At 32.1% G+C, this 16354-nt stretch overlaps 1 protein-coding gene across 1 annotated transcript in view; it reads right to left on the minus strand.

Annotated features, from left to right (window-relative positions):
• The window catches only part of LOC114334503 (inositol polyphosphate 5-phosphatase E), a 64696-nt gene that overhangs the window by 9317 nt on the left and 39025 nt on the right, over positions 1-16354 (minus strand). Inside the window, exons 6-7 of the mRNA XM_028284553.2 lie at positions 14770-14996; positions 1353-1576 (exon numbers count right to left, since the gene is read on the minus strand). Coding sequence (XP_028140354.2) covers positions 1353-1576; positions 14770-14996 — 451 coding nt within the window. The remainder of the gene's footprint in view (positions 1-1352; positions 1577-14769; positions 14997-16354) is intronic.

The following is a 16354-nucleotide window of genomic DNA, read 5'->3' on the forward strand; positions in this document are numbered from 1 at the left end:
CGACCCAGAAATTTCATCTTTTCTAAAATAATCAGATTTACCAATGATACGTCGATATAGTCGTCGAACCCTAAGATATGAGGTGGCTTAAGTAAGTAAGTAAGTACGTCGATAATAGTTTTATCTGACCCAAAATAATTCTGTTATGAATTCTCCGCCGAGTCGAATCCACTGAGCCATTTTTATCCTGAACCCGTCAACCTTACGTATGAACTTTTTCTGTTATCTAGTTACTTAATGAAAATATACCAAAATTTAAAATTGTGGTCTCCTGCCATTAGATATAGTAGATAACATACAAATACCACAAGAAAATGTATTGAGACCCATATTAAGCAATTTTCTTATCTTCAAGAACTCAATCGGTTAGTTCCTTTTCTTCTCATTATGCAATGGAAGAACATTGTCAAGATACGAAACAATTCATATTATTTGAAAAATCCTTATTTCTCCAAAAACTCATACTTGTGTTCCAGAAAAATTCGTTATATAAATTCGATGATATAAACAAAAGGAAGGCTACTTCTTATCCCCCACCTGAAATCCAACTCTGCACTGTTCACCTTTTTCGTCTCTTCGTGGCCCTTTCCTCATCAGGGGTTGGCGACCATCAATTGGAATTCCTTCTATCTTGTGCTAATCGTATAATTTTGTATTTTACTTATTAGTGCTGGTCCTCTATATATGTTAAATGCATATATTTGTGTAAGTATTTTACGTTCAAAGCCGGCAATCTCCATAACATTTCGTCAATGTTATTTTTCTGCTTATTGTTAAAACTTTGTTTAATCGAAAATAGGCTCTAGATGCAAGATATATTCCTCTGTTAATTTCTAGATTTTTGAATTATTCCAGTTGATTGGTTAACCTAGACATATAAGTTACACCTTTGAACATGTATGTTCCGATATGTAGATCTACATCTTTCGTGTCATTTCACATTCATATAGTTTGTGTTGGTTAACATGTAACTTCATTATTTAAATTACTGCTCCTAATTCTGAGACAACTTGGATGAGGCTTGTTTTTCTTCCTGTCATAATGTCGATGTTATTGGCGCATGCTATTAATTGTATACTTATATCATTTATTAAGCCCCTTGTTAGTAGTCCCGAATTCCTTGCAAGCCATTTAAAGAGCAATATTGAATAGGAGGCATAAGCTAAATCCTTATGATAATGTTTGTCTGCAAATCATGAAGTTTTCATCCGGATCTCATACAAAGTACCTGCCTTGGAATGCTACTCACCTTCATTAAGAGACTTGATAAAATTATGACATACATTTTAAATTGGTAAGTTTTGATATTGTTACCCAATTTTACATCCAATAATTCAAAAATTTATACTTACGTATCTAAACCAGGCCGAAGATGAGCTTTAAAGACTCCCCAGACAGGTTTATGATCGGAAGTTGTTATAGAAGGAACTGAATCGTATACCAAACATTGCAGGGGTGGATTTTCGAGAGCACCACTAAATCTCCGGCAGTTTTTTTGCTTGAATAATATTCGGTCTGTGTACGCAGGTGTTCGATTTTTAGATGATGAGTCGAAATTTTGTGTTCCCGGGTCATACTAAAATAAAAACAATGATACACTTGAATATTTTACCTGTAATAACTCTATCAACATCGATATCATTAATTATTCATTATATTTGCTGCCTAGCAAAAATAAGTGCTTTTGTACTCAGGTTAGACCAGGGATGAGACATGAGGCAGAGTGTCGAAATTGTACTGGGCCTAATTATTTAAAAAAACTTTTAATAAAAAAAATAATTATGACCGAATGGAACCCTCCGAGTGGCAGAATAATAATAGCTTATTTTAAGTGGAAAGTGAATAATAGCAGTGACCCCAGTGCTATGATATGAAGTTTCAAAAACAGAATTTTACACCATTCTTCGTAGAGTGTTAAAAAGAATAAACAAAAGAGATATCACAATAATAAGATTTTGGAAAACCTCAACAGGAAAGATAGCAGTGAGAGCAAACGACTGCAGCATTCAATCATGGTACTATTGACGATTAAAACGGAATCGGGAATCTTTTAGTAGACTTCTGCCATGACCTAGTCATCTCTGCAACATAACTGCCGTAAGATGACTACAGTTGCCCCTGACCATATAACCCAAAATCAAATACCAAGACCATATAGCTGTCAACCTCAAGTTAGGAGTGAATGCATATTGTAGTTTCCCTCTTGTCTACTTCATTTATCGTTCGTTTGCTTTCCAAATTGTAAAAAGCGCGGATTTAGGTTTTCATCAGAAAGTTGGTTCTAACGATGGAAGTTTTATGCCTGGTTGCAGCAACAAATCTTAAGCTCCAGCTTAGTCCAGCTCAGCTTATAGATAGAGCCGCTGCAAGTCTCAGTTAAGCTGCATCATAATTTTCGATTCTTATCTAAAGGCGCATTCTCACGGTTCGATTTTAGTTGATGAACTTTAGCGGTACCACTAAAATCGAATAATAATAATAGCTGTGAGAACAAATGTTTCAATTTTAATCGGTCAACTTTTGTCGATTCCGGTCAGATTGATCGAGTCAAACTTTATCGTTCAACTTGATATTTTTCAGACGAGTTGAATCGTCTTTGAAGCGTATGAACATTTGTTGGTCGACTTGAATCATTCTTGTCTGGGTAAATTGTTTTTTTTTTCATTTTATAATGGCTTTGGCTTAGCCAATTAGCCAGACTATTTGTTTTTTGTATGGTATTACAATAACAATTAATTTAATTATCTAAGCCTACTTATAATCTCAATTTACAGTGTGTTATAATACTCATGGATACATTTTTCAGTTTTGTGTGATATGTTTACAATTTTTAATTTTATTACCTAAGCCTTTTTAAAATTAAAATTTACAGGACGTTACATATTTGTAAAGACATTTTAGCGTCTGCTTATTGTTTGAAAAAATAATTTCATTTAAATTAATAGGTAAAGGACAATTTAGATCAACGAACTTTTCATACATTATTTTAATATTTTGTCTGTACTGTCCACACTCCAATATGAGGGGCTGTAGATCTCCAATTTTACCACAGGCGCAATATGGGTTATCACTGATATGCTGTGTTTGTATGCTGGGGTTAGTGCGTGATTTGATTTATTATATTTAATGTTTTTATAAATAACCTATTGGACTCATGTTTAAACCATCTCTCATTGGGAATTAGTGGTTGGCAATTTCTAAAATTTATTCCCGTTGTACTTTGGTTGTACAAACGTTGCAAATTTTTTTTGCAATTGTTTTTACTGATATTATCTATATCGGTTACTGGTAGAAGTATGTTGTTTATGTTTCGTTTGGTTAAAGCTGCAGATTTAGCTAATTTGTCGACTTCTTCATTTCCTAATATTCCAGAATGTCCTCTAACCCAACAAATAATAATTGAACCGCCCGAGGAAGTAATATCATAATATAGACTCTTAATTTCTATCTCAATGTGGTTTAGGTTTTTTGTCGATTTGATAGAAGTGAGTTTGTCCACAATGCTTCTACAATCGGTGAAAATGATATAACTGTCCATACCAACAGAGGCTATATATTTTAACGCAAGTAATAAAGCTGAAAATTCGGCAGTATATATTGAAGCTTCATTAGGCAATCAGCATGATTCTTTGTATTCAGAATTCCAGTGATATATTGCACATCCGGTTTTATTTTGAATTTTGGAGCCGTCAGTAAAAATATATTGAAACATAGGCCACCTGTCTTTAATTATTTCGTTGATAATACTGCCTGGAAGGTTTGAATCTATGTAATATGTTTGTATTACCTTGGAAAAGAGAGTTTCAGGAGGTTTAGTGTAAATTTGAGGTTAATAAAATAAAATTCAATTGTGGCTTATTTTCCATTGAAAATAGTTGATTATAAAAATGCCACAAGGAAATAGCTTCAGAACAACATTAAATTGGAGGTATTTTATTTTTGTACATTTGGTCTTCATACATTGTCAGTTTTCTGTAGCTTTCAACGTATATGGGGTTTTTTTAGTACACCAATATTTGTGGCTTAAATCTAATATATTCAAGTTACGAATAGCTCTTAAGTAGCTGACGTTTTTTGAGATAGCTCTAGCTACAAACTTATCTGTACAGAATTGTCTGCGTAGAGTAAGTGGTGGTTCCTTAGCTTCAATTTCAATAATAGTAATAGAAGTAGATTTTAAGTAACCAAGACAGAGTCTTAAACATCTATTCCTCTGAATTTCAACTCTATTAAAATATCCTGTTGACGCAGACCCATATAAATGACAACTATAGTATAGTCGAAAATTGGTCGAATCATTGAGCGATAGAATAGCAATGCAACATTCGGGTCAGCTCCCCAACCGGTTCTACAAAAAGCTCTAAGGATATTCATAGAATTTTCGGATGTCTTTATAATAGAATGAATTTGATCCTTCCATAACAATTTACAATCCAAATACGTCCCAAGATATTTAACATAATTTTTGATCGGAAATTCTATTTTACCTAATTTGAAGGTGCCTTGAGGAATTTGGCGTTTTTTTTTGATAAAAACAAATTTCAGTTTTTGTGGTTGATATGGATAAGCCTAGGTAGTCTACCTTGTCTACAAGGTAGAAGGACTCAAAGAAACAAACAAAAATAAAGAGTATAAAGAAAAGATAAGCATTAAACTAGAAAACAGACCAAAACATGAGAACCCAAATAAGGAGTGGGAAGAGTGCAGAGAAATCATAAAAGAGACAGCTAAAGAAGTATTAGGCATAGAAGGTAAAGAAAGAACAAGAACGAATGACTGGTTTGACGAAGAATGCCAGATTATAACAGACAGAAAAAACAGAGCATATTTACTGATGCAACAGGGGCACAGAACCCGACAAGCAGAGGAAGAATATAAACAACTACGCCAAGAAGAAAAGAAAACTCACCGAAGAAAAAAGAGAGAATATATGAACAAAGAACTTCAAGAACTGCAAGAACTAAGTAGATCGACAGAACCAAGAAAATTTTATCAGAAACTGAACAAAAGCAGAAAAGACTTCAAACCGAGAACGACGATGTGTAGATATAAGGAAGGTAATATATTGACAGAACAGCAAGAGATACTAAGAAGATGGACAGAACATTTTACGGAAGAGCTTGAAGGAGATGGGAGTGAGACGAACCCTGATATACCATTAGACCAAGCAGACAACAGAGAAAAGGGTCCACCAACAATAGCCGAGATTAGAACAGCAGTAGACAAACTAAAGAACAATAAATCACCGGGATCGGATCAAGTAGCATCGGAATTACTGAAGGAAGGAGGAGACGCACTACAGAAAACAATACATGAATTGATAACAAAGATATGGTCAAATAAACAGCTACCAGCGGAGTGGAATAGTGGTATTATTGTACCACTACATAAAAAAGGGAATCAGCTAGAATGTGGAAACTACCGTGGAATCACGCTGCTGAATGCAGCATACAAAATAATGTCCAACGTCATTTATGAAAGACTTAGACCACACGCTGAAAAAATAGTTGGCAGGTACCAAAGTGGCTTCTGTAGACAGAAGTCAACAATAGACCAGATATTTGTTCTGCGACAGATCCTCGAAAAAACAAGTGAACATAACATCGGCACACATCATCTCTTCATAGACTTCGAAAGCGCACATGACAATATAAACCGAGAATTCTTAATAAAAGCAATGAAAGAATTTAATATACCAACACAACTAATAGAACTGATAAAAGAATCTCTAAAAGTAGAAAGTAAAATCCGGATACAAAACGAACTAACGGAAACAATAGATGTGAAAAAGGTACTACGCCAGGGAGATGCTCTATCATGCATCTTGTTCAACATCGTGCTCGAGAAAATAATGAGGGACACAACAGTCAATACTCGAGGAACAATAATTAATAAAAGCGTGCAAATACTAGCATTTGCAGATGATGTTGACATAATCGCAAGATCAAGAAGAGAAATGCTAGGGGCATTCAATCAAATAGAACGAGCTGCACAAAATAGTGGCCTTAAAATCAACCAGAACAAAACAAAATATATGCAGGTAAGTAAAAACACAGAAATAAGGCAGCCACAAAATATAACAATAGGAGAATACAACATTGAGGGGGTAAAAAACTTTATATACTTGGGATCCCTAGTCACATCTGATAATAACGTAGCAGAGGAAGTGAAGAGGCGAATATTTATTGCCAATAAAAGTTACCATGGCTTAATTCGGCAACTAAGATCAGATAACGTCGCAAGGAAAACAAAATGCAAAATATACAAAACCTTAATAAGACCGGTACTCACATACGGCTCAGAAACCTGGACACTCACTAAAAGAGAGGAAACATTGCTAGCCACCTTTGAAAGAAAAATCTTGCGACACATATATAAGGGCACAAAAAAAATGGAATTTGGCGAAGAAGGTACAACTTTGAACTATACGAAATATACCAGGATCCGGATATCATAACATTCATTAAAATAGGACGGCTGCGTTGGATGGGACATGTAGAAAGAATAGAAGAAGGCGAAATACCAAACAAAATATTCAAACAGATGCCAGTTGGAAAAAGAACAAGAGGAAGACCGAAGCTGAGATATTTAGAACAAATAGAAAATGATATAAAAACCTTAAAAATAAAAAACTGGAGAAAAAAAGCACGAAACAGATCAGAGTGGAGAAGAATCCTGGAACAGGCCAAGACCCAGAAAGGGCTGTCAAGCCAATGATGATGATGATGGTAATCATTTTTTACACAATCTAATGTAAATTTACACATTTAATGTAATGTCAAATTTTTAATTTAAAAATGTTTAATTTAATGTAAAAATTTCCACAATTTAATGTAGCTAATGTAAATTAATGGGTACATTGTTATCGTTTACATTAACAAAATGAGTTTAAAGTGGCCAGAGAGTGTTATGTTCACATGTTTATATCCTTCTGTATCCCCCACAACAAGTTCTTTCTGAAACACCACATTAATCCCTTCTTTCAATCCAATTTCGTATCAAGAAACGACGTTTTTTATGTTCTTTATTCAACTAAAATCGAACCGTGAGAATGCGCCTTAAGCAATCAACGTGGTAATCTATTGTGGAAAGCTGAAAATTCATCTAGATGCGCATTCTCACTATTCGACTTTAGATGATCAACTTTGGTGCATCAAGTAAAATCGGTCAAGTTTGTTGTTCACACATTTCAAACAAAAGTGATGAAAGTAGATAGTTTAATAAAAATGGCGGTACATAGTTTAATGAAAAGTGTAGTTATACGCGAAAGTATAAATATTATTAGTAGCTTACTGATTCACCAACTCAGCAGAATTATGTTAAGACGAAATAAAGAACATAAGATACCCACAAGGAAAAGTTTTCCTGTAGTTGGCTGTTTACCATATAATACAAAAAAACGAATAAAATCCTTTATAAAGGGTATATATTTAAAAATCCTAAAAAAGGACTACATCACAGAACTAGTTTTCGATTGGATGACCAATCATCATCAGTGCTTACGTGATCTAACATGCTAACCACCAAAATACCATATTATAAAAATATATGGGTAAAAACCCTTTAAAAGTAATTCGTCAAGAAAACATTGATGAAATATGCGAACTTAAACATGGATGTTCAAAATATTCCATGTAATATGCTCTAGGTATCATCTGAGCTCTAACTCGACTTGTTCACATGACGGCAGTATGGTAACAAGTCTTTTTTTTAACATAAAAAACGTTACATATAATATTTAATGCATTTTCTCTAGCTTCTTTATTTTTGTAATACTCCAGTTTATAATTCCAAAGACAGTCATGGCTATGATATAATTCTATAAATCTGAACATAACACTTTCTGACCACTTGAAACTCATTTTGTTGATTTGAAGGATAACAATTTGCGGAGACCGCAGACTGATGAGATACGAGTGATTCCAGTCGACCAACAAATGTTCATATGCTTCAAACGCTATTTAACTCGTTTGAAAAATGTCAATTCACTCATAACTTGAACGATACAGTTTGACTCGATCAATCTTTTATCGAATCAACAAAATTTGACCAATTAAAATTGAATTGAATTGATACGTTCTCACAGCTATTCTCATTCGATTTTAGTTGATTCACTAAAGTTGATCAACTAAAATTGAACCGTGAAAATGCGCCTTAAGACTCAATGTTGCAACGCGTATGTTTCGTAAGCTGAGCTTAATGCACGTCTTAAGCTTAAGATCTGTTGGTGCAACCACACATTAGATTTTCGGATCTAAGACTTCTCATGGTGACAAAAATATGTCTTACTAATCTTACATTTAAACAAGTCGATAAATGGCTGACTTATCATGGTTAATCGGATTGTGGTGGGCTCTAGGTACTCGGACACTTTGAAACTCTCAAGAAAGATTGCCGGCGGACTCGAAAAATATTGTGACACTTACATCTTATTGCAGAATGAGAAATGAGAAAAGATTTGAGGATTTGATTATATTTATATTGGCAAAAAAACCTCGACCAAATAATGGCTTTAGACTGTAATTACAGGAACGCTTGGGTTGTTGACTCTCGGTAGTCGAAACATGCTAGTGCTGTTATTTAGAATATTTCCAAATAAATACCTAACGGGATTTTTTATTACGGTAGAAATTTTGTAAAGCAGATATAACATAATATCGTCAGAAAAATTCGAAAAGAAATGACTGACTATACTGGATGTCTTACCAAATTTAGTAAAATAAAAACATAAATACATTTTAACGTGGCGGTTTTTTGAACCGTTACAGACTAGACGCATTAATGCACCTGTATTAGAATAATTACATCTGATATTAGCTGATCTTTCATGTTGTTGTTTATTTGGGTTTATATGACTGCGGACACTAAATCCATTCGCCAATTTTACTATTTTTTATTTTATTAGTAATTTTTTCGTATATTATTCTAAAACTAATACTAATAATAATCTCTAATAAACAATTCTACTAATAAATAATTATTTTTGTATTTTTTTTATAATTTTTTATAATACATTTTTTTGCATTTTTTTAAATGATATTCTCAGAGTTCCACAGTAAAAACAGCAACATTTTTCTTTAGCCCTCTACTTAATTCGAAAGCTTTTTACTATGGACTGTCCAAGTTCGAAATTCATTTTTTTTTCTACATTTTTTTATATATTTTTGAAGTGAAAACTTCTTTAGGGACGTTGTGCACTTTCTTTGGATAGTTGAAAAAGCATTGAATTCGCGACCGTCATCGCGACCGTCATCGCTCATGCTATATATTATGTGTATGTATATATACATTGTGTAGACGTATTTAAATTTATAATAAATGTAAAACCTATTTACGATGGGGAAAAAAGATTAATTTCGCGACCATCATAGCGACCGTGATCTCTTCGGCGAAATAAATTTTGTATATATATATATATATATATATATATATATATATATATATATATATATATATATATATATATATGTATATATATATATATATATATATATATATATATATATATATATAATAGATGAAATAGAGAATGTGGAAAAATCCCCTTACGAACATTATATATATATATATATATATATATATATATATATATATATATATATATATATATATATATATATATATATATATATATATGTATATATATATATATATATATATATATATATATATATATATATATATATATATATATATATATATATACAGGGTGTCCCAGACTAATTTACCCACGCTATATCTCTTAAACGAATAGAGATTTTCGAATGGGACAAACGGTGATATATTCTACTTGTAATACACTTTAATATGGCGTACAAAAAAATCATCCCCTAAATATTCATCCCTTAGTTACAACCCCTAACTTTAATTTTTTAATAGCACCCTGTATATTTTTTTATAGTTTTGGATGTGGTCTTCTATCGTCTATTCAACACATTTTTTGAAAATAAAATCGGTTCGTAAATAACTAAGAAAATATCAGTTTAGTTTTGTTAATTATATGTCCCAGACTAATTTTTCACGGCTATATTTCATAAATGAACAAAGACTTTCGAATGGGACAAAAACTGATCTATTGCATTTGTAATACACTTGAATATGGCGTGGAAAAAAAAATATCCCCTAAATAAATATCCACTCACCAGTTACAATCTCAAACTTTATTTTTTTTTAAATAGCACCCTGTAAGTTAGGGATGAATATTTAGGGGATGAATTTTTTCTACGCCATATGAAAGTGTATTACAAATGGAATAGATCAGTTTTTGTGCCATTCGAAAATCTCTATTCATTTAAGAAATATAGCCTGGATAAATTAGTCTGGGACACACAATTTAACAAAAATAAACTGATAGTTTCTAGGTTATTTACGAACCGATTTTATTTTCAAAAAATGTGTTGAATAGACGATAAAAGACCACATCCAAAACTATAAAAAAATATACAGGGTGCTATTAAAAAAATTAAAGTTAGGGGTTGTAACTAAGGGATGCTTATTTAGGGGATACTTTTTTGTACGCCATATTAAAGTGTATTACAAGTAGAATATATCACCTTTTGTCACATTCGAAAATCTCTATTCGTTTAAGAGATATAGCGTGGGTAAATTAGTCTGGGACACCCTGTATATATATATATATATATATATATATGTATATATATATATATATATATATATATATATATATATATATATATATTAATTTATTATGTGTATGTATATATAAATTGTATAGAAGTATTAAATTTAAAATAAATATAAAACCTATTTTACGATGGGGAAAAAAGATTAATTTCGCGACCATCATAGCGACCGTCATCTGTCCGGCGAAATAAATTTTGTAGGTACAATATATATTTTATGTGTATGTATATATAAATTGTGTAGAAGTATTAAAATTTAAAATAAATGTGAAACCTATTTTTGGATGGTGAAAAAGGATTTATTTCGCGACCGTCATAGCGACCGTCATCTCTTCGGCGAAATAAATTTTGTACGTGTATTTATTATCTGTATGTATACATAAATCGTGTAGAAGTATTTAAATTTAAAATAAATATAAAATCTATTTTAGAATGGGGAAGAAGGATTAATTTCGCGATTGTCATCGCGACATCGCTTCGACGAAATAAATTTTGTACGTATATTATCATAATATACGTATAATAATAGTAATATTATCTATTTTCTGATTGAACTCACGAAATGTAAATTGCTTGTTGAAGTGAAAACTTCTTTAGGGACATTGTGCGATTTTTGGATAGGGGAAAAAGCATTGAATTCGCGACCGTCATTGCGACCGTCATCACTTATGCTATATATATTATTTGTATGTATATGTAAATTGTATAGAAGTATTTAAATTTAAAATAAATGTAAAACCTATTTTAGGATGGGGAAAAAGATTTATTTCGCGACCGTCATAGCGACCGTCATCTCTTCGCCGAAATAAATTTTGTACTTTTCTATATTACGTGTACCTATACATAAATTGTATAGAAGTATTTAAATTTAAAATAAATGTAAAACCTATTTTTCGATAGAGAAAAAGGATTTATTTCGCGACCGTCATCGCGACCGTCATCTCTTCGGCGAAATAAATATTTTGTACGTATATGTATTGAAGTTAAAACTTCTTTAGAGACGTTGTGCACTTTTTGGATGGGGAAAAAGTATTAAATTAGCGACCGTCATCGTTTCAACGAAATAACTTTTTGAAGTGAAAATTTCTTTAGGGACGTTGTGCACTTTTTAGATAGGGAAACAGTATTGAATTAGCGAACGTCATGGCGACCGTCATCGCTTCGGCAAAATAAATTTTTAAAGTAAAAACTTCTTTTGGGGACGTTGTGCACTTTTTAGATGGGAAAGAAGTATTGAATTAACGACCGTCATCGCTTCGGCGAAATAAATTTTTGAAGTGAAAACTTATTTAGGGACGTTGTGCACTTTTTGGATGGGGAAAAATTATTAAATTTGAATGGGGAGAAAGTAATAAATAAGCGACCGTCATCGCTTCGACGAAATAAACATTTGCAGTGAAAACTTCTTTAGGGACGTTGTGCTCTTTTTGGATGGAAAAAAGTATTAATTATCGACCGTCATCGCTTCGATGAAATAAATTTGTAAAGTGAAAACTTCTTGAGGGACGTTGTGCACTTTTTGGATGGGGAAAAATATTAAATTAGAGACTGTCATCGCTTCGACGAAATAAATATTTGAAGTGAAACTTCTTTAGGGACGTTGTGCACTCTTTCGATGGAAAAAGTATTAAATTAGCGATCGTCGTCGTTTCGATGACATCAATTTTTGAAGTGGAAACTTCTTGAGGGACGTTGTGCACTTTTTGGATGGAGAAAAATATTAAATTAGCGACCTTTATCACTTCGACGAAATAAATGTTTGAAGTCAAAAATTTCTTTAGGGACGTTATGCACTTTTTGGATGGGGATAAATTATTAAATTAGGGACCGTCATCGCTTCGACGAAATAAATATTTGAAGTGAAACTTCTTTAGGGACGTTGTGCACATTTTGGATGGGGGAAAAGTATTGAATTAGGGACTGTCATCCATCGCTTCGACGAAATAAATATTTGAAGTGAAACTTCTTTAGGGACGTTGTGCACTTTTTCGATGGAAAAAGTATTAAATTAGCGACCGTCATCGCTTCGATGAAATCAATTTTAGAAGTGGAAAGTTCTTGAGGGACGTTGTGCACTTTTTGGATGGGGAAAATATTATATTAGCGAACCTTCATAGCTTCGACGAAATAAATTTTTGAAATGAAAACTTCTTGAGGGACGTTGTGCACTTTTTGGTTAAGAAAAAATTATTAAATTAGCGACCGTCATCGCTTCGACGAAATAAATTTTTTAAGTAAAAACTTTTTTAGGGACGTTGTGCACTTTTTTATGGAGGAAAGTATTGAATTAGGGCCGTAATCGCTTCGACGAAATAAATATTTAAAATGAAACTTAGTTAGGGACGTTGTGCACTTTTTCGATGTAAAAAAGTAATAAATTAGCAACTATTATCGCTTCGACGAAATAAATATTTGAAGTGAAAACTTCTTGAGGGACGTTGTGCACTTTTTGGATGGGGAAAATTATTAAATTAGCGACCGTTATCGCTTCGACGAAATAAATTTTTGAATTGAAAATTTCTTTATGGTCATCACTTCGCTGAAATAAATTTTGTACATATATAAATTATGTGTATGTATACATAAATAGCACAGGGCATACGCATCGCGTATATCGTATATGATATAGGTACAGCACTTCTTTTAGGATGGGGTAAAAGCATTGAGCTCGTAATTTATATACTATAAGAAGTTTTCACTTCTGTCGGCACTCCCACGAGTGCCTTCAATTTTTTTTTAATTATTATTTTTTTTCTATTATCTTCTTTATAAATATTTTTTTATATATTTTTTTATATATTTTTTTATTATATTTTTTTAATATTTTTTAAATTTTTATATAAAAGTCTGCGTAACTTGGAACCATATGGGAAACTTTTTTAATATCAATTTTAAGAAAAAAAGTCATTCTTTATAAAGTGCTCTGCATAGTCTAAAACCTAAGAAATCATCAGATATCAAATTTTGTCAACAATATACGAGGTATGTCAAAAAATATGAATTTCGCTCAAGAGCAAACTACCTTTATATTTCAAAATATCAAAAAATTTTATTATGGAGTTATTTGTAATTAAAAACCATATTCAAATATGCAATAACAGCCTTCTACTTGAAAAAAAAATTCTGAAATTTTCCAAAATTACCGATTCCGAACATCATTTTCATTTATTAGACATGTAATAACTCTTTTATTAATAATTTTAGGGAAAAAAGTGATTCTTCATAAAAATCTGTGCATGGTCTAAACATCAAGATGCAACCATCAGTTATCCAAGTTTGTTAATTTTATACGAGGTGTGTCAAATAATACGAATTTAGTGCACAGATTTTTATGAATTATAACTTTTTTTCCTAAAATTATTAATAAAAAAGTTATTACATGTCTAATAAATGAAAATGATGTTCGGAATCGGTAATTTCGGAAAATTTCAGAATTTTTTTTTTCAAGTAAAAGGCTGTTATTGCATATTTAAATATGTTTTTTAATTACAAATAACTTTTCATAATACATTTTTTTGATATTTTGAAATATAAAGGTACATAGTTTGCTCTTGAGCGAAATTCATATTTTTTGACATACCTCGTATACTGTTGACAAAATTTGATATCTGATGATTGCATCCTAGGTTTTAGAGTATGCAGAGCACTTTATAAAGAATGCCTTTTTTTCGTAAAATTGATATTAAAAAAGTTTTCCATATGGTTCCAAGTTACGCAGACACCCCTGTATAACAATTTACGAGAAATATTTATTCTATATTTTACAATTACAATTTAATTACATAATTTTTTCATCGATTGTCATTTGTTTCGAGCTTCTGTCAAATGTTGTATAATCTGTGTATAATATTAATATACACGGATTATACGACATATGACAGAAGCTCGAAACAAATGACTGTGAATGAAAAGCCCTATAGTCGGTATACCAACTCATTGATTTCTAATGTTAATAAATAGTTTAAACTAATGGGTTGGTGGACATCAGTCAAAGAATACAGTGGATTTAAAAACATATTAACGTTATTAGAAATAAGAGAACAGGTCAAAATTTTGTGTTGTAGGTTACCCCACTGACCACAAAAATCATGATCTTTTATGAGATACTATCTTACCAAAAACTTACTTTGTACGTTGGTGGAAAACTAATTTTAGCTTCATTAAAGCCACGAAATGCTGCACCGTCTGCTAAAACCGAACAAAGTTGGTCGTGATGCATGTATCCATGAGGTAGATGTGCCGGTAGGGGAAAACTAGTATTGGATAACCACTCAAGTACTTTTGCTCTCGGTGTTGCTAATCTAAAGTTTAAATCGCCAAACCAGAAGACGTAGTCGAAATTCTGCGTTATATCTAAAATAAAAGACTGCTAATTAATGATTCGGTGTTGATTGATATAAATGTAAATGTAATAAAGTGTAAATGAATCAACAAAGTCAAAGTGGTGCCACTTCGGTATGCGGTCTACCGTCTAATATGTGGTCTACGGCAATTTAGCTGATTCGGCATGCGGTCTACGTACAAAAACAAATTAGAGAAACTATTACAAACATTACTATTTTATTATTACTAACAGCTTCACTGTTCAATTGGTAAATATACAAAGAGTCTACATTCTACCACATCCAATACTATTTTAATATTAAATATCATGCAACCGCAGTAAATATCGGTTTTTGCCTGAAAGGAGGAAGACCTAACCCTTCGGTCCAAACCCAACTTACGGGTATTAGAGTGAGAGAACCGCAGGGCATTTGACCGCTGCGCGCAATCACAACCCACCCTTTTTATTATCACTAAACGGTCTTTTCAGCGTTTTAAATTAACACTCAAGGCCCATTTCGTTGATTCAAGTTTATATAGGCAACCCAAATTACACGCCGCTAATCCTCGGTTCGGGATTTAGACAGAATAACACGTGAAGTGTGAAGTAAAGCACAAGTATGACAAGTCAAGTAAAGTATAAATATAAATAATAAATAAAAAGTTTGTAATAGTTTCTCTAATTTGTTTTTGTACGTAGACCGCATGCCGAATCAGCTAAACTGCCGTAGATCGCATATCAGACGGTAGACCGCATACCAAACTAGAAACTCTGCCGTAGACCGCATACCGAAGTAGCACCGTCAAAGTTTTTAATAATGAATCATGAAGTGAAGAAGTTTAAAATTCTTTAAATGTAATTTTGAGTCTTCAGATGAGTCCATGGTTCTTCACCCGTGCGTCATCATTTAAAGCATCCGAAATAAATTGGAAATTTACTCCACGCAACAGCAAGTGACAGAAAGTGGCTATTGCTCCGATCACGGATAAAATTTTACGTTATCAAATAAATAGAATGTAAAATGTTAGTTTGGCTTTAAAATTTTGGTACAGAATTACAGCTACTTACATTTGAAGTAGCTTAATAAATTCTTTTAAGGCTTGTGAGGTAAAAGTTTTTCCAGGCATAATCTAAAAAAATCAATAAAATATTTTCGTTTTGTAATTTCTTTCACTTTTGCGGAAACTTAAACAAAACCAGTCCTTAACTGTGTGAATGAAGTTAACTTTGTATGTAAATTAATGGCAAAATAACTTACCTACCATAAAATTTCATACTTCAATATAAAATAATGAAAACAACTGTTTGTGTATTATAAATAACTTCTAAATGCAGAAACAGGACAAAAAAAGCAAAAAATCCAACTGAGGGCTACAAGTAAACAAAC

This window comes from Diabrotica virgifera, chromosome 6 (genome assembly GCF_917563875.1).
Source record: "Diabrotica virgifera virgifera chromosome 6, PGI_DIABVI_V3a".
Classification (NCBI taxonomy): Eukaryota; Metazoa; Arthropoda; class Insecta; order Coleoptera; family Chrysomelidae; genus Diabrotica; species Diabrotica virgifera.